Source organism: Anabas testudineus, chromosome 5 (assembly GCF_900324465.2).
Source record: "Anabas testudineus chromosome 5, fAnaTes1.2, whole genome shotgun sequence".
Taxonomy (NCBI): domain Eukaryota; kingdom Metazoa; phylum Chordata; class Actinopteri; order Anabantiformes; family Anabantidae; genus Anabas; species Anabas testudineus.
Genome location: NC_046614.1, coordinates 15,421,156 through 15,444,201, shown reverse-complemented (window position 1 = coordinate 15,444,201; position 23,046 = coordinate 15,421,156). Strand labels below are relative to the sequence as shown.

The window sequence follows — 23,046 nt, the reverse complement described above, 5'->3', positions numbered from 1 at the left end:
AGTGTTGGAGCAGACATTAGGTTTTCTAACCTGGTGACCAGGAAGGCACTGTTTTTAGCAGAACGACCAGGATGGTATCTATAAATTTCAGTAGGATTTATTACCTTGGTTCAACCAATTAGCTCCCGAGCAGTTTCTCAGGACGTATACTGTGTTGATGTGATCACATGGGACCCTGAGTGAGCAGTGACCCTAACTTCACCTCACCCTCTCACAGCTTTTATGGCCTCCTCCTCTAAACCCCCCTCTGCCCCCGTCCCCGGCCACTCACACCTCTTAACCTCTGGTATTCATCCCATTTCCATCTTTCCAAGTGAACCTGCCACCTGCCCTCTTCTCTAGTGGCTTCTTTGGGTGGATGGGGGGTGGGCACGTGGTCATGTTTCTCAGCTTACCATGAAGGCATGGTGGTACAAACCACAGCACAGCTGACCAGTGAGCTGCTTCACCTTTTTAAAAACTGTCCTACCCTCAGTGGTTCATTGGTTACATGACTGTTGCTGCTTATGGCTGAAATTAGCTGCGTGTTACTGTGCTGTTGATTTTTTTTTTTTCAGATTCATTTATTTAAAGCACCTGGTCTGTTGAAACTATTAGTGTAAGTTTGCAATGGATTTATAAACTGGAAACAGGAAGACAGTGTAGTATGATTAGATGATTAATGATTGACAGAAAATTAATGCTTGTCAAAATAAATGATTCAATAAAATTCAAATCAAATTATTTGATTTGTTAATTTGGGCATTAGGAAACTGTGAGATGTAGCTTAAATGATTAATTGAGGAAATAATCCACATATTAAATTAATAGTCAAACGAATTCTTAATTGCAACCCCAGTCTAGTCCAATAAAATTGTATAGGAAGATAAATCCCCCGTGATGATTACACATTTTCTGTAAGCCTCCAATTTTTAATAATTTCCACCAAAAGAAGGAAAAAATTAGAAGAAATATAATTTTTTAATGAAATAAAGTGGGTTAAGTGTTGTTAGGGACGAAGGTGGAATATTTTATCCGCTCTGGCCAGTTGTTAACATAGAGATCTGACTGTCCATGTGGCCCGTCAATCTCCCAGACACTGGAGGTCGAGACCCAGGCTGAGATCAGCCTGCTGTAACTAGCCATCCCTGTGCAGTTGCTCTCCTTCCCCTGTGCCGGTCTACCAGGCCTCCTCCTGTCCTGACTTCTGCACTGTGTCTGGTGTCTGAGGGAGGTGGAGAGGAGTCGTCTAGTACCAGGTACAGCGGGTGATATAATGGTCTGTGTATTTGGAGCTGTTACTGTTTGGGTTGTGGAGAGGTTATCCAGTGACATTTTAATCGTCTTTCTGCCTTCTTTGCCGTGGCATTAGTATTAATCTGCAGGATTAAAACCGAGTCAGTCAGACACTGGACTTGCAGTCTTGTTGTAGAGCAGAGGGGGAGCGTGCTAACAGCAAGAACAGTGGCACACACTTCCCTGCACACGGGCAGAGATATGCTTATTAGTGAAAAACCAAGGTTTTTAGTCAGACTAAAAAATTGTTTTTTAATTTGCATCATGGGAAATGTAGGATCCAGTATTTTTAAAGGTTAGGGATTAAAAGTCAAAATAATTTATTTCAGCCTCTTCTGCTTTGATGTTGATTATTCTTCTAATTCTATTTCTAATATTATCTCTATGTGTCTAATACTCCTTAATATGTCTTGAGGAAGTCTAGTTCATGAGTGTGTAGTACTAAATCACTGGAATGCCTGTGGACAAAAATACTGTCAAAGTCCTTCTTTACCTTCCCATAGTTAGCCCACATATTATAAATCTATTTGTCAGACATTCTAAGTAATCTCATAAAGACAAACTTAGCAGTGTTCATTAGATTTTTGAAATTACTTCCTTGTTTATTTATGTCTGCAAAGAAGCTGCCACTGCTGCCCAAGATAAGAATTATTTTTAAAGCTGTATTATTTACATTGCAGTCAAGAGGTGTAAATATTGACATTACACACTGAGGATCACATTGAGGCCATTTACCTGTTCCTTTTACAGCCGTGAACCTTGAATGAGATGCCATTCAGGATGCTTTTAAACTGAATTAAAATGATGTCACAAATTATTACATTAAATGAAGGCTAGGTATAACGTGTATATCGTTTTAAAACACAGAGATGCATCACCGACGGAGAATCAGATGAGGGTCAGTGTAATGCCAAGGGATTAAGCTTGCATGGCAAAGATGGCGTTGGCACTGCTGTGCAACGGAGATCAAGTTCTGTGAAGGCACGCACACATGTAAGTCAGGTTACAGCCACAGAAAGGCTGTTAAATTTTCTGCAACACTGCTGCATGGTACTTGATAAAATTAGACAAATGCTGATATAATTTTGGAACAGTAAAAAAAAAAAAAACAGCCAGAATGCACTGATAATTTCTCAAAGTGTGGGAAGTATCACACACATGTCTATTTGCTACCAACAAAGACTTTCTCACAGTGTTCCCTTAATGCTCAAAACTCTTTCTGTAGTCATCAGACACTGTTAGAAAGAAGAGAAGCATAAATACAACAGCATTTACATGACTCCATTCTATTATTTGTTTGGCTCTAAGCATACAACAATCACTCTGTTCAGTTACGCTGAGACTTTTGTATGAAAAGTCAACTAAAAATCAAAGCACTAACTGGCTTATTAATAACACTCCCTCACTAATTCTCAGATCCTTTCTTCTTGTTTGCACGATGTTCCTGAAAGTTGCATGAATACATTTTGAGTAAGAATTCATTTTTACCCTTCATGAGCACTAAATTAAATTCTGTAAACGTAGAGCCTGTCTTTTCCTGCCTTTCTCTTTTTCTCTGTATTTCTCCTTAACCTTCATCCCCTCCGGCCTCCTGGTTAGCACCGCAGCTGCTCCTACATAACAAGTGTGCTAAATATGAATAGAAGCAGAAAGGGGTTGCATGTGTGCCTGTGTGTATGGTCTGTCCCAGTGAGTGTGCAGGAGAGAGACTGTGTGTGTGCTTTTACAGGTTTGCAAATACAGCGTTGTGTCTTCTCTTAGATCGTGCAGTCTGATGTTTAATTCTCTTATTCCAGCAGTACAGCGGGGGAGCTCAGACAAATATCTGCTGAATTTGGCGCTATGTGCATCTATAAATACACCAGTCACAGAGCACGTTTCACTTCCTAAGATAACTTTGACTCACAACCATACCAAACATGCTCATGCTAATAATGCATAATCTGCTGAGATATCTGTTTCATGTCTTTTAGTTTAGGGTTTCCATGTCTGTTGAAATAAATTATGAGCCCTTTCTACTGTGAGGTCATACGCTGAGGGAAAGTGTGATTTGGATACTACTGTCAACATATTGTAAGAAAGTCCAGCAGGCAGGCATGTCCTGTTATTATGGTTGCCATGTTTGAACCTGAATTGGAGTTCATTTCTCTTTGTGGAGTTTTTCAGTAATCTTTCCTTTTGTTTGCGCTCACCAGCGAGATCTTTTCATGCACACGCAGGCAGTTCACTGCATTCAGGAGCAGGTTTTTTACTGTACAATATGAATGAAGCATGTCAGCAACAGATTATAGAGAGTTTGATGTGTATTGACTCTTGTGACTTGTATAAAGACACAGAAGAAAATAGATTAAATCCAAACTAATGCATGATACAGTAAGTAACTAACTTTTGTTAGTATTATAAATCTGAAAATGGTGTAAGCTTGCAGTCTTAAGCATAATTAAATTTTTTTAATAACTAGATTTGCTATGGAAAAATGTTCAGTATTCTTACTTCACTCAGATATACACATTTATGCTGTTTTAACTAATCTATAATTAATGTATCAACAGTGGATCACATGACCATTTTTATATACTTCAGCTCTAAGTTTCACAGCAGTGTTTTATCTCCTTTTCCAGTCCTCAGCATTTTTGTGTCAGTTCAAATAATTAGGTTTATCTAACTAACTAACTAACTTAAAAGTTAGATAAACCTTAAACTGCCTTTTGTTTAGGTTTCGTTTTATTAAGTGTAGGTGGACCAAAAAAAATTTATTGCAGCTTTAACATCCACTGAAGTGAAGTTTTATTTGTAGCTCAAAATAACACAGATGTCTCAGATATAATGCCTCCTATAACATTAGGTCCTTGACCTGATTAAGGAAACACTCCCAACAGATAAATAAGTATATAACATGGAAGAAAAGGGAGAAACTGGAAACTTATCATCAGAGGAGAGATCCAGTTTCTCTGGACTAATAACATGGAGAAACAATGTGGGAACACATGTGAAGAGTGCTGTGTAGGAAGTACTCTTCCTGGCTCCACTGAAGTCAGTAGATAATTAATTTTCCACAAACAGTCCCCTTTATGAATGGATGACAAACGCAGTTCACTGTTTCAACACTCTGTTCCTCTGCCGTGGACCTATCCATGTGTCCACCTGTGTGGACCTGATGAGATATTTTCCACCTTTAGCAGCTCATCCCGCGTCCTCCTCAGACCTCATCAAGTCTCAATCCTACAGACAATTAGGACAATCCAATAAGCTTTACTGTAATGCCGACCTTATGCCAAGCCCTGCAGCTTTATTCGTGTCCATACTGTCAGTTCAGCTACATAAACAATATATCCTCAAACTGGACACGGTGGAGACAGAATAAATCGATAAATTAAGCTAAGATTTAGAGAGGGGAAATGAGAGCTTGAGCTGTATCTGTGTGGAATAGGGATGATGTTTCAGGGATATTCTGGGCTGACACCAATAATTTTTCCCCAGCTGTTACGAGGTGACCACAGTGCTTTATATAAATCAAAGGGACTGTCATTCAATTTATGTAGTGAGAGTTGAATAGAGAGCTCAAGACATCCCTTTGACCATCCACGCCAAACTACAGGCATCAAATTACTAAAACAAGTATTCTCTCACTTCCAACTAAGGCCGCTACCCGAGTGAGCCGTGCCAGTTGCTGTGCCCTTGAGTGAGACAGCGCCCCACTAAGCACATGTCGATCTGGGGATTACATTCAGGGGTTTAGGAGGGGAAAGGAGGCCGTAATCTGAAACTGTTGTGTCTTGTTGCTGTGCACTTTTCTTAATGCCATGCTATCATGCAGCATGCGTTGGTATTGCATGACTGTTGTTCGAGGAAGTTCAGCTGAGGAAACTAATTTTATCTCACCAGATAAGTGCTGTCCCATGTTTTGTTTCTCGATAATTTAATATGAGTTTTTTTAGCACCACAGCAGATGCTGGAGGTTTCGATCCATGCAGTAAATATGAGGCTAGAGTCAGCAGTCAGGTAGCTTAGCATCACGACTGGAAACAGGGAGAGATCCACCTAGCAGTCCCTCTTCAGTTTTCTAAATGACGCATTTATATCTCGTTTACGTGGTCTTGTTTAGGCTTGTTGTTTCCTCCTGTTTCCAGTCTTTATGCAAAGTTAAAAGCTTAAAATGTCTCTAGTTGCAGCTTTACGTTCACCTTCCGAACATGAGAGAGGTGTCTTCTCATTTGTAACCATCGGATTATAAAACATTATTTTAGTTTGTTAATTCATCTGTGGTGCTATTAGGATAGATTAAGCCATAATTTGTATCACTAATCATCAGGCTCAACAGGTTATTGGCTAGGATATAAACCACCAGCAACCAGATGACCAGACAGGGCAAGTCATTACCCAGACTGTCTGCAATAAATATCCACCACATGTTTACAGACCAACATCCCTGTTCAAGTCTGACCTGTTGTACTTGCACACACTTTTCTTCTGCAATAACTGATTGCGTGTGCACGCTTTCTCTTTACTTCTCTATAAAATGGTTTTCAGATAGTCTTGCTTAACTGTCTTGCCTCATGTGACGGCCATTTTTTTTACATAACTTAACCACCTTTGCAGGTATCTATAGCGAACACAGTGAGTAGACAATTATAACATCTCATACAACATTATGAAAATAAGATAAAGTTTTAATAAAGCAGAATAATTCTTAAACTTTTTTACAGTGTCACTGGTCTATTGCCTGGTTTAGCAGATCCTGTAACATTTACCTCTGCTACCTTCTATGTCCTCTATCCAGGCTCCAACATATTGTCTCTGGTAGCAATTTGAAGTATTTTCTACTGAGAAAATAGCCCTTTGATAACTGTTTCAATATGAATTTGGGCTGTGAGCACCACAAATTAATTCCTAATTGCCCCCATTGTACTAGGAATGGGAGCTCTCACAGACAGATATGTCAAAACATTGGAAAATTAAAACCAAAATGACGGTATCTAATCATGTAGATTTCTAAGCAGATATATCATTTTTGTAATGTGGTTGAACAAATACTTTAATCATGAGTCGCAAAAAGTGAATCTCTCAGCCAGCTACATTACATTTAAAATCTCCTTGACATCGAATGCCAGTTTTGGTTTAGTCGGTGGTCAATAAACAAATGTTGTTGATGAGCTCCATTTTCAAGTGAAATAACAGTTGAAGCCCTATCGTGCTCCACTCAGCATAATAACGACATTATTCTTCCAGCAGGTCAAGTGCTGTGCTCTGAGAACAGATATGTTTGCGATATGTTGTGTGTCTCTGTGATTATCTGCTGTTCCAGCATGGAAATAGCTGAGGCTTATCCTGGTATTACCATGCCATTATGAGGCACTAATTAAAAAATAAAGCATGTCTACTCTTGCCCAGATGCTATTAGACCCTGTTTAGCCTACAGGTCTGCTTTGAAACACTCCCTCATTACAGCGCCTCAAAGAAATATCATACAATAGTGAGTTGAAAAGGGCAATGCTTGAATGGAGTCTTAAAGGGGAGGCTGTACTTGGCCTTCAAGTATACATTCCTTCAGCTCAGTGCTTCCTCTGTGGTCCTGTTCCTCTGGCCCACCCCCCTCCCACTCAAGACTCAGTTCCCACAGGGGACTCAGCCAAAGCAAACTCCTCAGAGGAAGTCTCCTCTCCTACCAGGGAGAGAGGGAGAGAGGGAGGGACGTCCTATCATCTGGCTCAGTGGGACCTGCTAGGCAGTAGGATGTGTGAGGAGTGTGTTATGACTCCGTGACTATGCTATGTCTATGATGTGGCGGTGAGTAAAGCCTGTGCGGCTGCTCTCCTGTGAGGTCAGTGTCAGATTTAGCCAGCAGGTCCCTTGTGGTGTCTGGGAGTGTCTGTTTTCTGACTCTATTATGTCTAGTGCTCGTAGCCTTCCTGAAGCTGCAAACCTCAGGGTAGAAATAGTATCAGACATGCAGACATCCTTTGTCGGGAAAACAACAGTCACGTCAGTAATTACAGAGTCTGATTACACCAGGGCAGCAGTTCTTAGAAAACCACCAGGCTTGAGTCAGGCAGGTGAGGGGTCGCGTCACCTTTACTGAACAGGACGCAGCCAGCAGGAGGCCTGTGTTAAAAGAATTAACCTCCAGTAGCAAAACCAAACAGTGTGCCGTCCGCGAATGGGTGTGTGTAATGTGGTGACTGGTTAGACAGGTAGCGGAGACATTTGTGAGTCAGAACGACATAAGGGGAGTGTCCAGACAAACACATCACACACACCTCATGTTGCAACAGAAATTAGATTGAAACTTTTTTTTTTTTTTTTATAAAGCAATAATTAATTATTCAAGTGGAGTCTGTGTATTTGTAGAGCACATTAAAAGGCAATAAATGTTTATCAAAGTGCTTTAAAGCAGTTAGAATCAATATTTTAATACTAACAGCGTAGTAAGGGAAATCAGAAAACAGTGTGACAATGTGAAAGGGGTCGGTCATGGTGATGAACTACAATTAGCACCTACATCTGCAGCTCTCCTCAGCTTTATGGAGCTTTACACCGACTTTCACCTCGATCGTTTATATATCCAGCCAATAGTTTTACTATTTGGTTTTCTCTCACCGTTCTCATTGTGTTGTTTTCAGGCACAACTCCAAATGAATGATAACTCATTGCTATGTAAATGTGATGGTGAGGTGTGTTCAGCACTTGTGTGCATTGTCCAAAGCGGCAGCAGCAGATTTAAAGACTGATATAATCAGAAAAACACATAAAAAACAGAATGAAATAAATATTGTTATTATTTTTGATCCATTATTAATCCCATCAGGTTATATCTTATTGACAGGAAGCTGCATTTAAGGCGCTAAACCTTCAGGGCTCAGCATCATGTCCAGGGACACCTTAACATGGCCAAGTCAAAATCCAAAAAAAAGATAGAAGAAGACTATTTGACTCAGCTATTTGTCTTCTGTACTTAAGGCATGCAGCGCCAGACCTGAATCACCTATACACCCTTCAGCACACTGTAGCAGACACACGTACATACCTTCCAACACACATATGCATGTCTACACCCGCACACACCCACGTCCCATCGCGTCCTGACACCCACTCATAGCTGAGTGTACGCACACACACACACTCCCGCACTCACGCAGCGTCTGGCATAGAATCTGGTGTAGAAAAACTGCGAGACATGATTCATTACCAGCTGGGCTTCTCGCTTAACGCTTAACGGGGTTTGCCGTTCATTTCCACCTTGAGCGATTATGGTTTCGCAAGTACGCACGACAGCACGAGAGTGTTTCCATTGAGGATTTTCAAGGTAGATAGAGTAATCATTTGTCTTGAATCGCACACAGTAAGATGGGAGTGTTTGCCATTCCTAAAGGCAGAATGACATAGTACTGAGTAAGAGTGAGGCAGGCAGGTCTGTGCTGGCCTCAGTGCCTGCCTAGGTAAACATATCCTCTGTCTGACAAGTGCAAACCTGAGGGCTAAGGAGGTGAACTATCTCAACACATGTGCCTGCCCCTTGCCACACGCACAGATGTACAATATATCAAATCTGAGGCTCCTGAGATTCAGTATATTGTGGCACTTAACAAGGCAGATGCTTCCCTCCCTAGTTTTGCCAAGCACTGCTCCCTCAGACATTACAGCCTCTGCAGCCCTGAGTTAACATGCAATTCGCTCTGAACACTTCAACTCGATCGTCTGCAAGACCTGAGTGCAATTACTTTAATTCGTCTCCCTCTCTGTCTCCTTCTGTCTCTATATTGCAATATTTCTGTGGTTCAGGGAGTCAATCTGCTCCACCTGACGGCGCCTCTTCTGCCTGGCAGGGAGCAATGTAGCCCTACTGGCTGCCAGCCAGACCAGCTTGAATATCTGCTCAGCTCAAAGCTCTGCTCACACACACATACACACAAATATCCAGACATGCCAAGTGAAACTGAATGCTTACACAGATGCATCTTCTATCCTCCTTCCCTCTCTGTGACTTTTCGACTGTTTTCTTTTTCTTCTGTTTTTCACCTTTCTGTGACAGTGTGATAGGACTGAGTTGTAAAAATGTACTTTCGAAGGAAGTCGTGGTCTGACAAATCTGTGTGTAGCTTATGAATAATGCCGTTTATAGTTATACAGTATCATTTTTGGAAGATGTGGGCTCTTGAAATAGCCATTGTACTCTATGACATAATATCTGTGCTTTATCTCTGCAGGGATGATGATGATTAACCGTTTATTCTCTCTTCTCTCCTCAGTCCCCCAGCCCTGTTCCAGCCAAAAGGTCTAAATTTGACAAATCCCAGTCTCCATCAGCTGACAAAGACAGGAAACCCGACTGGTTACAATCACTTTCAAAGTCCACACACAAGGTTTGTACACTGTGTGTCCACATCGCTAGTGTGACATTGGATTTTCAGTCAAGCAAAGGTCAAAAGTGTGACGTGAAAGCCGCTGTCCTTTTGAATCATCACGTTATCATCTATGTATGACCTCTTGCCGTTCATCCTTGTTAAACGACGGGCCCTTTGAGTGTGTCCGTCACAGCTGATTTGACGTTCTAGTGGTGGTTTACTGTGAGTTTATCCAACCATGTTGCTTTGTTTGTTGTTCCAGGATCTAAAACAGGTCCAACTGAAACAGAGGCCTTCTGCTTTCCGCCCCTGGTCTCCCAAAGCTGCAGAAAAAGAGAAAACAGCTACACAGAATGACTTGGAGAGGTGAGTCATCTGATCAAAGCTTCATCATATCTCTTAAATAGATATTATTACCAACTAAACACTTAAATGTACCTCTGTTGCCCCCACAGATCCTACTCCAAGAGTCAGGAGACTGTGGCCGCCCCTAATCTGACACTAGCTCCCTTGGCCCCTCCGGTCCATCTGAGAGAAAGCCACGCTCCTGGCAGGGGGCCCACAGCTATTTCCAGGCCGCCGCAGGATTTGCATAATGGAGACATACAACCAGCAGGAAAATCAGCCCTGTCTGGTACCTTTAACCAGACTGATGACATGGACACAGACGGCGAGATTGATGTGGATGATTGCGAAAACCGTGAGTATCTCCCATCGTCTGGAGTTTGGAATAACACAGAAAACAAACAAAAACATTAACATTAAAAGTGTCGACCCATACGAGACACAGATTTTACAGTTACAACTTTTGTTGCAAACCCTGCTGGAAATGAGCCACAGCAGACCTGGCTTAGGTTGAGTCCTGTGCAACTGTGCCACCTGGTGTCACATGGAAGAAGTACATGGGAAATCAGTGGAGCAGTTTTTGCTATATCAGGCAGTCTCTTGATAGTGCAGTCTACTTATGAAGTTGCACATACCAAGAGGTATGAGGAAAGGATGCAGAAAAGGCAGACTTAACAAATATTAAAATTTTTTAAAAGTCACATGAAGAAAAACACCTGAATACACCTCAGTGTTTTCTACAGTATCAACACTGACCTCCACAAACTGATTTTTTTATTGGACTATTTTTAATTTTAAATGGCTGGGAGTGCATATTTTATTGTAGACCTATGCAGTGTGTTGATTAACTGTCTCTCTCTCACTCACAGACACACAAAAACATGGCTATCTTAAAGTTCTGAATAAATGGTTTAAAGTGTCAGCAAAAAATAATTAATAAACAGTTCAAACAGCTGTTTTAAAGTAATGCATTTGCAATAGTTCTATACTTCATTTTAGTAGTAAAGGATAATTGTTGAAGCAGTTTAATAGTTTTTGAAAAGTAATTGTGAATTGGCTAAATAGAGATAACCAGTGGGAAATAATGAGTTAAAATTTGGAAATAGAATTAATGGATAAAAAGTTCTGTTGAAGAAGTGAAATACCTGAAATTAACAGATAAAATCTTAGTAAAGCAAACATGAAACAGACTGAAACACTAAAGGTTCAGTTGGTAAAAAATGTTTCAAAACATTAATTTGTACTCTTTTAGTTTTCATCATTTCGTTTTTCTTTTACAGTGCTACAGAGTCGTCACAATATTAACTATTTTAATATTAATGCACGGGTGTATTTATTGCATTTTATTGAATTTCTTACTAAGTTGTTGAATCTTTGTCTCCCTCAGGCCCAGCAGTAGCGCCCCCTCTAGTTTCTCCTAAATCAGCCAGCACCAATGTGTCTCAGACCCCTCAGAGTGTTGCTCGAGGTCACGAGGGACCTACCTGGCCGTCAGGGCCCGTTTGCCCAGAGATGGACACCCTGAGACAGATGCTGTATGGAGGGCTGGACACCAAAGAAGCCAGAGAAAAACTCCTGCAGGAGATTGTCAGGATGAGAGTCAAGCAGGAGGAGAAGCTGGCGGTGGCTGTGCAAGCTAAACGCAGCCTTCAGCAGGTACAGTATCACATCCTGGTCTTATCAAATACTGAACTGACTAACAGTGATTATTATTTTGATTATTATTAAACATACAATCATTTGTATGCTTCTGCAGGAACTGGAGTTTGTGAGGGTTGCTAAGAAAGGGCGCCTTCGTGAAGCCATCGAAGCCAAGCGCAACCTGCGAAAGGAGATTGAACGCCTTCGTGTCGATTGGGAGAGGAAGATGAGGGACGCCGAGGAGTCTTGCGGGCGGCTGAAAAGAGAGTTGGAGAGAGAGAGACAGCTGCGAGTTTGTGACAAAGGCTGCGAGGCTGAGCGTCTCCGGGTCAAGTACTCTACTCAGGTAACACGTCTCCAAGATGCCTGTGATCCCTAAAATATGACCGACTGTTGCTCTTGTCCCTTATTTGTGTTTCACTTGCACTGACAGCTGTCTGTGTTGGTTGCATTGTGCAGATTGAAGAGTTGCATGTGCAGCTACAGCAAGCAGAGGCCGACCGCGAACAGCTGAGGCAGGAACTGCAGCAGGAGAGAGAAGCACGGCAGAGCCTGGAGAGTGTTGTTAAAGATCTGGAAACCCAGTTGGCACGGCAGGCCGAGAGCAGCTCTCCTGGAGACTCCAAGGAAGCAAACACGGACACACAGAGACAAAGCACACAAAACACCAACGGATCCTAAAGTTGCACAATGAAAACCAGAGAAAAAGACTCTTTGTCGCACCTCCTGTTAGGGAAAAGAGACTCAGCAAAATGCAAAGTCAGTTTTGTAGAGGAAAAATCTGTCATGTATAATATGATATAATATTAATCAATATTATATGGCAATATACTGTATGTATTTTGAGAAATGAACTGGAAAGTAGCATGATGTCTGAGCATGTTGTAGAGTGTGAAACGAAGAGAGACTTTCAGCGATGGTCACATCTCTCCAGTGACGTCAGAGCCCTCGACTGGACACCTGACGCTGCCCAAGGACTTTATTTTGGTATAAGCTATTCTAAGATGTACAAATATAGCCACATAACACTACTTGAATATGAAGGGAAGAAACATGTTGCGCCTGGTGAAATATGAGCAGACGTGGAAACTCTTGGTGCCACAAAATACTGGTACACTCCAAGGTGTCATTGCAGACCACTGGAAACAAGAGACACCAGTTTACCACTATTTACTTTTAATATCAGCTTGCTTTTTATAACTGTGTAGAGGGATGTACTTTTTAAGAAATATTGCTTGTGCGGCACTGTTATTCCATAGGCAAGAAAAAACATCCATATGCAAACACATACGCATGTATACCAGCTTGTCTACCTTTTGTATTTTAGAAACCTGAAGTATTGGAGGTAACGGGGTCTGCCTTCAGGTCCGCCACTGTTTAATGGAACTTAGATATTTTATGGAAGTGTTATGTTTATTATTATGATGCAATCTTATTTGTTGTTTAAGCATTGTTTTCCAGTAATGTTTTTGCAACCAAACCATGTGATGAATAGTAAATATTCTCGCCCACATTAGCGCATATAAGTCTACAAATGCCCTCCTGAAAAAACGAAAAGGAAAAACTTACAATAGCTGTCTTTTATTGTTGAAATGCGGTACTTCTGATTTTCTAGTTGTAAAATAATTTATATTCTATAATAATTTGCTGCCTGAAAGCATTCATTTTTAGTCACTGGTTTTAGGGCTCTTAAATCAACAAATGGTGTTTATATGAACAACATTTCTACATATATACAAAATATGGATCTATATTTTTTTACTTTAACAAAAGGAATTGCACTTTTTAAAGAAAATAACTTTGCATTGTGCATTGTACCCCCTCTTACATTTTTCAAATCACATGTTAACTTTGAATTTTCCCCCGTATCCCTTGATGTAAATACAATGAAATTGTAAATAAGATATTTGTTGTATGTTGCTATTGCTTGCTTCACACTTAAACAGATTATGAATATTATTTTTTGCTCTTACTTGAAACCAAAAAGAGACTATATTTGGATTGCAAAACTGCAATTTCTTTGTTATATCCCAGAGTATTGTTGCAATCAAAGGGCATTTACCAGAATCAGTGGACTTGGTGATTTACCCCATTAATAATCATGAACTTGACCTATCAGAAGTGTGAAGTTTACACACAGACAGAATATTATAATTTGTCCCCTGAGTTTGTTTATTTGAGAAGATCTTTATTATTTGATGAATTATAGAGTATATATTACACCACAGTCCAAAAACTGAAAAAACTGATTTAATTCCCTGCACCTCCAGCTCAAATTCCAGACTGAGTAAAAGAGATGCCTACTCATGTCTTCAGCCATAGGTGCGCTCGTATATTTAGACAAAAAACAGACTTATATCTTATTGTTATAATACCCTCGCTCAGTATTTCTTGAGTACATTGTATTAGCAATATCCATTTTGTTGGCTGATGCTGTTGTAGTTTTGGTTTGGAAGTGGGGTTTCACTTGCCTCTTGTTTTAATGGTTTCTTTTTCCTTCAGAAAACTTGTATAATACCCATTAAAATCTAAATCTAAGGAGTGTTTTTGTGACTGTTTGTGGATTGTTTTTTTCCCACGTTATCAGTTTGGATCTACTGATGGCATCGTGAGAGCCCAAAAAATTTCAATAATTACTGGATAGATTTCCAATAGATTTTGTACAGATAAGACATTCATGGTGCTCAGGGAATTAATTATCATGACCTTGTTGCCTTGTTGAGAAATAACCAATAACCAGATTTTTTTTGTTTGTTTTTGTTTTGATTCACATGATTAAAAAACGTATTAGCTTACTGAACCTTTGATTACTGAAATAATATTGTCAAAAGTACAGTGAGCCTGCTTGTACAGTATCAGGACCCTGAAACTAAAAGAAGCTGTGTTTTTTTCCCACACAAGTGTTTCCACCTATACTTGCTGATAAATCACTGCTCAAGGGGCAATTTGATGTAGTTAAGTTAGGAATACTACCCTGCTTCTTGCAAGTGTAATCAATCAAAATGTCTATTATCATGTCACATCACAAGACTTCTGATAAAGGTGCACCTTGCCTCATCCTAACAGGTGCAACTTTACAGAAAGTGTCTGAAAGTTGAGTCATGGCAGCTGGACGTCTTTCTTGTTAGGTCAACAATAGGCGTGGCTTCACGGGTGGATATGTGAAGTGGTCTTTATCTTCCAAGGGATGAATGAAAGGGCAGCATGGAAAATTACAGACTGATTGTCTCTGAGGGTTTCGTAGTGGCTCTTGTTATGTATTCCATTTGTAGATGCATGTATGTCACACAACGGCCTCCAGGGGGAAATAAGTACACATGACTAAAGAGAGGATTATTCATGTTTGTTAGAAGTTAGGTTCACTAGTGACTTCAGCCGTAAATCCTAGTACTTTCTATCCTAAACCTAGCTCTCTTTAACTAATATATTTCTATATGTAATACTGATCAGGCCTGTCACAAGTACATTTAAATTAATAATTTAACTCTTCCCATCCCACTCTCTTTCTTCAGAGGCTTAATGGTTGCGTGAAAATCCCTCCATGAAAGTAAGGCTGAAGCCTCACTCTAGGATTACGGCTTGAGGAAGATTTAGTGAGTGACACATGCACAGTTCTTCTGTGCAAGTCTTTTTTTCAGTGCAAAATAAATAAATAAAGAGGAACATATGGTTGCCATACTGGACCAGTGGACCCAGGATGATGAGGAAAGAACCTTCTGGATGTAAATATTGTTCCCTGATCGCATTTGGGAAGACTTTAATATGAAAAGGAGGGTGTGTTGATAAGTTGTGCTCTAAAGATTTTTTTCCTGAAGAGTGAGGAGGAAGGTGCGTCCATCTAGTGTGAATGGGACAAGAAAGGTGGACCGAAATTCAGGGATGAACATCACCCCAGCGATGGCACCTCAGTCTCCAGGATCGAGTGGCAGCCCACTGCTCTCCTGTCTGTCACCCAAGAAGACCACCTATCAGTCTGTTTCATCAGAAATGCTGTCTCCCTCCTCTCGTCAAGCAAAACAGACCTCGGGCATCTTGAATTCACCCACTCCGTCCATTATGAGCTCTCCAAAACTGTGGCAGAAAGCATCCATCTCCAGACTCGCAGAGGAGTTTTTCTGGATTGGTGGCAGCGTTGTTGCACAGCCCAAATGGAGGCTGGGTCAGATAGGTAAGAGTTACTGATGACTCATTTCATAAATTTGTTTTTGAACACTCCCTAAACTTGTTTAGCAGAAGTGTCTACCTACACCTACAGGGTAGCAAACTGAAGAGGGAATATTTCAGTTGTTTGGCTTTGCTACATACATATAATATTGTGATATTTTGTAATCAGGACCTTTGAATTTGAAGTTTAAACAATTCTAATTTCTTGTAAATTGCCTCCAAAATGTGGGATTTCCACACAACAAAGCAGAGAAGTGGAGAAGCTTGGGAGTAGCTAATAGACATATGGACAGTGGACAATCCCTTCAGGATTAGCCTGAATGATGTGCCAGACCGGCGTCACATGCATCTGAGCTTCAGATTACAAACAAAGGTTACTTGCTCTCAGCACACAAAACAATTACACTACTTCACCATGAGGAACAACAGCCTGACTGCTGCAATGAAACTGATCTGATCTGCTATTTCAGTACAAACACTGCTCAAAATTTGCACAAAATGTGGAGAAAAGGGAAACAGTTAGCTTCAATGCACTTAATAATTGATGGATTTGTTTTCAGACAAAGGTCATCTTCCGTGCTGTGTATCATTTCCATTGTGTGCTTCTTATCACCAACACATACACAGCTACTTTAAATCCCTGTGTGACGTAGCCTAATCCCATAAACAAGTGCCTGATGGTAAACCTCTAATTGTCTTGGCTACTTCAGGGATTCACTTTGGGGTTGTAAAATTGTTGTGAAGAAAATTACAATTTCACTTAAAAAATGTCATGTGATGATCCCCGTAGACTTCTGGCAGAGGCACCTTTCTTTTGATAGATAATGTTCCTCTTTGTGCTTCCCTGTAGTGGAGAGGTGTATGTGCACCATGCAGACTGGCACCGAGATGACTAAACTGAAGGGGAAGAAAAATGGACTGGTCCGATTCTTTTACTTAGATGAGCACAAGTCCTGCATGCGGTGGCGTCCATCCAGGAAACATGACAAAGCCAAAAGTAAGGGATCACCACTCTGAATTTTCAGAAATGAATACTAGAAAAGGTGATAAAACTAATAAATATGCATAAAAAGTGAATTGTGTCCTGTAATGTTTAAGATGCTATAGACCTATATATATATATATATATATATATATAATTTTAATTTTAATTTACTAATGTTCTGTGTTGTTTTATATGGAGCATTTTTGACATCTAGGAATCAAAATATGGTGGAAAGAAATTTACACCAGTAATTTACACCAGTACAAATAGAGTCTATTGCTGAATCCACCAAAATGATGGAAAGCTAAGAGCGATCACTCTAACCTTTCTTGATCATCTGTTTCAGTAACTATTGATTCGATTCATGAAGTCTGTGAGGGGAAAAAGTCAGAGATCTTCAGGCGTTATGCAGACAACCGCTTTGACCCAAACTGCTGCTTCAGTATTTACTATGGGGATCGTGTCAAGTCTCTGGACCTGGTCTCCACCAATGCAGAGGAGGCCCGCACTTGGATCACTGGGCTGAAATATCTCATGGCTGGTATCAGCGATGAAGACAGCTTGGCCCGGAGGCAACGCACCCGTGATCAATATCTTTTTTTCTGCCAGTCATGTGCATCTTCAGTCTCCATATGTGATCAACTATTACGACCACACCACTTCATAAAAGTGATGGGTAACACAAGAGGTTAATTAAAATCCACTCCACAGAACCTAATCATGTAATTTGCTCCTTAACTGCAGCTGTATGTGGTTACAGCAGACGTTCTCTGAGGCCGACAAAAATGGAGATGGCACCTTGAGTATTGGAGAAGTTCACCAGCTGCTCCACAAACTCAATGTGAATTTACCCAAGCAGAAAGTCCGACAGATGTTTCAAGTAAGACTTGCTTCAACAAAAGTGTCACGAACACTGCCGTAGATAGACTTAATTGGGTAACGCACAGTAACAATATGTTTGGGGAAGGATGGGCAAAGTCAGAGGCTCACCAAAGGCAGAAGTGCTTTCTTGTTTCGGGACCATGAATATCTAAAGATTTCATGGTAATCAGTGTGAGCCAAAGTGATGTACCAACAAACAGGCTGTTTGGAGAGTAACGCTAAACTTACTGACATTAAAAAAATAGTAATTATGTCTTAGGTTAAGGAAAAAGGTTAAAGGTGGAAAATACTGGATGCCTCCTTTAGAGAGGTATTCACTTCGCCTCGTGCTCATCAGTGAAACTGTAAGACAAGAGGATGGAGATGAAGCCAGCAGACAAATATGTATGTACAGTATTTTGGCACAGTGCAGGAGAGTGCCACAGGAAGGCCATATGGCAACTGCTGAACAGATGGCTTTAGTTGCGCTGCAATATTGCTTTAGTCCAGTAGCTCACTGTCGTTCCTTCCTGATGACGACATGTCTCTGTGAATGTACTCCATTATGTTTGCTGGTGATAGAGGTACAACATATCCTTCACATCAGTGTGGTACATGTTATTTTTTAGTCTCAAATCTCACATCCTCTGGGTCACAAAATGTTTTTGTTGCTATCTGTAGGAAGCAGACACGGATGAGCACCAGGGCTCTCTGACCTTTGAAGAATTCTGTTCGTTCTATAAGATGATTTCCACGCGCCGAGATCTCTACCTGATATTGATCTCATACAGCAACCAGAAAGAAGTCCTGGATCTTCACGACATTGCACGCTTTCTGGAAAATGAACAGAAGGTATACCAAAAAATAATCACGCAGATTATTACCGCAGAGGCAATGTTAAAATTCTTGGTTTGCATTACTAAAATGTAAACTAAATGTTCAATGGTGTTATTTACGATACAGTGGAATCAACCAGCTAATCCTCCCTCCTGCTGCTGTTTTATTTACAGATGCGAGGCCTGGCCAGAGAGCATCTAGTTGACATAGTATCTAAGTTTGAGCCGTGTCCAGAGAATTTGCAGCATATGGTACTGGGAATTGATGGTATGTTGAACCTGTTTATGACAGTGTATTTAACAATGCACGTGGTCAATGAGAAACATCACAGCACTTGTTCAAACATGACGTCACTATAAAAATAATTACCTGAAATATTTTTATTTCAGGATTTACCAACTTCATGCGAAGCCCCACAGGAGACATCTTTAACCCGGAGCACAACCAAGTGAACCAAGACATGACGCAGCCTCTAAGTAACTACTTTATTGCCACGTCACACAACACATACCTGACAGGAGACCAGCTACTGTCTCAGTCTAGAGTGGAAATGTACGCATACGTTCTCCAAGCTGGCTGTCGCTGTGTGGAGGGTAAGAGCCAGCAAGCCACTGCTTGCTTCACTGCAATTTCTTTCAACAGCACAGCCAAGCTGACTCCCTGCGCTGTCTTTCTTCTAATTTAGTGGACTGCTGGGATGGACCAGATGGAGAACCCATTATCCATCATGGGTACACATTGACATCTAAAATTCTCTTCAGAGAAGTTATTGAAACGATTAACAAATACGCCTTCTCAAAATCACAGTAAGTGTTTCTGGGTCCTCAGACAGTAAAAAACATGACGGCTGTATGCCGTGTTTGTTTGGTAGCTCAGGTTTTGTCACTTCATCCCCCTAGGTATCCAGTGGTCTTGTCCATAGAGAACCACTGCAGTGTGCCTCAGCAGAAGAAAATGGCTGAGTATCTGAGAGAGGTGCTGCAAGATAAACTGGATCTATCCCACGTCAGCATGCATGAGTACAAGAAACTGCCCTCGCCTGAGATCCTGAAAGGGAAAGTTTTAGTCAAGGTCAATTTGTACGATGTCATGTGCAATTAGGTTTTAAACGAGGCATTCGTAATAAACAGCACACTAAATACACTATAAGCATGCAAGGACGTAATATGTTCAATGATTCATTATTGTTTTTCAGGGGAAAAAGCTGCCTGCAAACCTTGATCCTAATGCAGAGGAGGGTGACGTGTCTGATGAAGACACTGGAGAAGAAGAAGAGGATGAAGATGATGAAGATAACCCAGAGGCAAATTAAACCTTAAAGCATTAGAGAGATATAGTAGATATTTTGAATAAATACCCATAATTATACCCATAATAAATACATTTGCCTGTTTCAGGATGGGAATAGCGCTACTTCTGTCAGTCAGCTGAAAAAGAAGAGGCGATTTGGGAGGTCAATCATACGGAGCTTCAAACGAAAGGTCGGCTATTCAAACGTCTTTCGTTCATTTTAGTTTTCATCTCCCTGCCTGTAATGAAAATGTAAAATAATTTTTTTTTTTTTTTTCAGAGGAAAAAGAAAATCAGAGCAAAAAGTAAGGAAATGTCTGATGCAGAGTCTGATTACAGCAGCAGCAGGGAAAGGACACAAATTGTTTACCATCCCAAGTAAGTCTATCAGCCACTGAATTAAGAGTTTTTAGTTTGAAACCCCAGCATTATTGGTTACACAAGTTTGTCTTTACTCCACTTACAGGAAGAGGAAAACCATGAGGCTGTCACGAGCTCTTTCTGACCTGGTCAAATACACTAAATCTGTGCGAGTTCACGACATAGAAACCCAAGGTGAATTCACAGGAGATAAAAGAGAATGTCCAGGTTTCCTTCCTTTGTATGTTTCTGAGAGCTCATTTTGATTTTCCCGTCTGGCAGCTTTGACAAACAGTTGGCAGGTATCATCTCTCAATGAGACTGTTATGAACCAGATCATACAGCTGAAGCCCGGTGAGTTGGTGCGTTTAAACCAGCGTCAACTTCTAAGAGTCTACCCGTCCAATTTCAGAGTGGACTCAAGCAACTTTAACCCACAAGCATACTGGAATGCAGGATGTCATATGGGTAAGACACATCACAGCTACCACCACGGACTGATTTTGGAAAATAACAACAATAAATCTATTTTAAACAGGTAAATATGTAGAATCTGTTTATTAGTGTAACCTATGTGTTCATTTTTTTAGTTGCAATGAATTATCAGACAGAGGGACGCATGCTTGAACTGAACCGAGCCAAGTTCTCCAGCAATGGAAACTGTGGCTATATTCTGAAGCCTAAATGCATGTGTAAAGGTATGCATACACAAATGTAGTTTGTGCAGACTGATTAACAATTTTCAAGTTGATACAGTTCAAGTTGATGTAGTCTAGTTCTTTTCTTTTTTTTTTTCAGGTGCCTTTAATCCCATGTTGGATGATCCTTTACCAGGACACAAAAAGACTCAGTTAGTGCTGAAGATCATCAGCGGACAACAGCTACCCAAACCCAGAGACTCTGTGTTTGGGGACAGAGGAGAGGTAAAGCAAAAAATATATGAAGCCATACAATTAATGGTAACATCATTTTCAGGCACCTGCTAACATTCAGTTTTCCACTCTCAGATTATTGATCCCTTTGTCGAGGTTGAGATTATTGGTCTACCTGTCGACTGTTCCAAGCAGCAGACCAGGGTGGTGAATGATAATGGTATCTGCACAAACTCCGTCTTGCAATTCAAATTATGTCATACTATGTTGATTTTTGGGTCTTCGAGTTGGTGCAACATGTTTTTTTCTGACATTCAGGTTTCAATCCAATATGGGAGGAGACCCTTGTCTTCAATGTTCAAATGCCACAGATCGCCCTGGTGCGTTTCCAGGTGTGGGATCATGATCCTATCGGGCGAGATTTCATAGGACAGAGAACTGTAGCTTTCAGAAGTATGATGCCAGGTATAAACTTTATTTAATGACATCTGTAACTTAATCAACCATAAACCTACCTCAGTAACATATTATATCTCACAGTAGCTTGGTAATGACAAGACTCCAGGAAGTTGCTGCACCTAAACAAGAAGTGAAACCACTAATATTTATATGTGTATATTTCATATTAAATGAAAAATAACGTTAAATAGTTCTATGTATGAAGGTAAACCAGGATATTTCCATTCTTTATACTATTCTTCTAATAGGAATACAATTTATAGACAATTTATTCTGAATGTGTAGGTTATCGGCATGTGTACCTGGAGGGGATGGCGGAGTCCTCCATCTTTGTCCATGTCACGATCAATTATATGACAGGAAAGGTGAGCTAATCTCACACATCTAATTTCAGCTTTATCTGAAAAACACGATCTTAAAACATTTTGGTTTGTTGATTCAGATCAAACCCACAAATGCAGTGCAAGCAGCCAGAAAACATATCCAAAAAGCAGCTCAGAAGCATATGAAGAGTCACCAAAGGCATCCCTCTTTAGACTTCTCTGTCCAGTCCTCAGAAGATGGACGTGCTCTGCATTTCCGCAAGGACCTGGATACCATCTCTCAGGACAGCAGGAATGGGGAACTTTCTCTTCTGGTACAAGGGCCCGCAGCCAAGGCTGCCATCCACAAAGGGGCAATGAGTGAGCCAGTGAGGCGAGCTCACCGAGTTAAGATTCATGAAACACCAGAGTACAGGAGAGGGATCTTCAGCCGGATATCTTCCACTGACTCCCACCACACGGGGGCTGCTCCCTCTGTGACAGCAGACAGCTTTGACCTTGAGACCACTGCTTGTGAGAGCCAACACACAATTCAAGAAGAACTAGAGAATCAATTTGATGAACCACAAGGGTCCATCTGTACTGAAGAGGAGCCAGCTGAGACATTTGAAGCAGAGCAGCCAGAACCATCTGAAGAACCACGAGCAGAACCAGATCCAGGAGCTGTCACTGAACCAGAGCAACCACCTGAAATTCAGATTCCAACTGATTCACTTGCTCAGTCACAGACTTTACTAAAGCCTGAAATCCCATCTCCTCAACTTAATCCCCCACCTTCCCCTGCTAGGGTGAGAAGGACCTTAGAGGCTCCTGCTGTCTCCCGTCCGCCCACCCTAATACGAATGAAGGCTCGCTCAAGCAGCTGCCCCCGAAAACAGGCCACTGCTCAGACACCAATGGCAAACCGCAAGCTGGCTTTCCACTGGCAGACACAGCGAGCCCCAAACTACGGCAGCTACCAGGTGAGACCTATACCCAATGGTCTTTGCCTGTCAGACAGCACATGCAGCAGCAGTGACAGCAGCACTGACAGTCTGGAGTTTGTACCATCCTGTGTGCCGGTCGTCACAGAGCAAAATGAGGGCACCCTGCAGAGGGAGATGAAGGCGCTTTTTGACCAGAAAATGAGAGAGATCCGTTGTAAATCACCGCTTTTTCTGGATGGTGAGTCATGGATGATTTGTGATTCACAGTTGCAAAATATGAAAAATATAAAAGGCTGTATTAAATCCTGGCTTTTGTGCATTTTACAGATTAAATTGCTGCATAGATTTGTGACTGCAAAAACAAGA

The 23,046-nt window shown here is 41.0% G+C and overlaps 2 protein-coding genes across 3 annotated transcripts in view; both read left to right on the top strand.

Moving 5' to 3' along the window:
- The window catches only part of skib (v-ski avian sarcoma viral oncogene homolog b), a 29,640-nt gene extending 15,499 nt beyond the window's left edge, over positions 1–14,141 (top strand). For both annotated transcript variants that reach the window (XM_026349681.1, XM_026349679.1), the window contains 6 exons: positions 9,522–9,635; positions 9,880–9,983; positions 10,073–10,317; positions 11,350–11,618; positions 11,719–11,949; positions 12,063–14,141. In XM_026349681.1, the coding sequence (XP_026205466.1) occupies positions 9,522–9,635; positions 9,880–9,983; positions 10,073–10,317; positions 11,350–11,618; positions 11,719–11,949; positions 12,063–12,284 (1,185 nt within the window). In that variant the 3' untranslated portion in view covers positions 12,285–14,141. The remainder of the gene's footprint in view (positions 1–9,521; positions 9,636–9,879; positions 9,984–10,072; positions 10,318–11,349; positions 11,619–11,718; positions 11,950–12,062) is intronic.
- Positions 14,142–15,269: 1,128 nt separating this feature from the next.
- On the top strand, positions 15,270–23,012 carry plch2b (phospholipase C, eta 2b). Its single transcript, XM_026347073.1, has 22 exons — positions 15,270–15,325; positions 15,419–15,771; positions 16,618–16,764; positions 17,099–17,360; positions 17,497–17,632; positions 18,295–18,465; positions 18,624–18,717; positions 18,840–19,043; positions 19,136–19,256; positions 19,350–19,521; positions 19,646–19,753; positions 19,848–19,931; positions 20,021–20,118; positions 20,207–20,295; positions 20,383–20,568; positions 20,691–20,798; positions 20,899–21,023; positions 21,108–21,192; positions 21,291–21,437; positions 21,717–21,796; positions 21,874–22,918; positions 23,008–23,012. Exons 1-22 carry the CDS (start codon positions 15,270–15,272, stop codon positions 23,010–23,012), a joined length of 3,876 nt encoding a protein of 1,291 aa, XP_026202858.1.
- The last annotated feature ends 34 nt before the right edge of the window (positions 23,013–23,046 follow it).

Coding starts and splice junctions, on each gene's coding strand:
- plch2b (XM_026347073.1), top strand. CDS start 15,270: ATGGTTGCCATACTGGACCAGTGGACCCAGGATGATGAGGAAAGAACC. Junction 16,765..17,098: donor GAAACATGACAAAGCCAAAA/GTAAGGGATCAC, acceptor CATCTGTTTCAG/TAACTATTGATTCGATTCAT. Junction 20,119..20,206: donor CAAATTGTTTACCATCCCAA/GTAAGTCTATCA, acceptor CTCCACTTACAG/GAAGAGGAAAACCATGAGGC.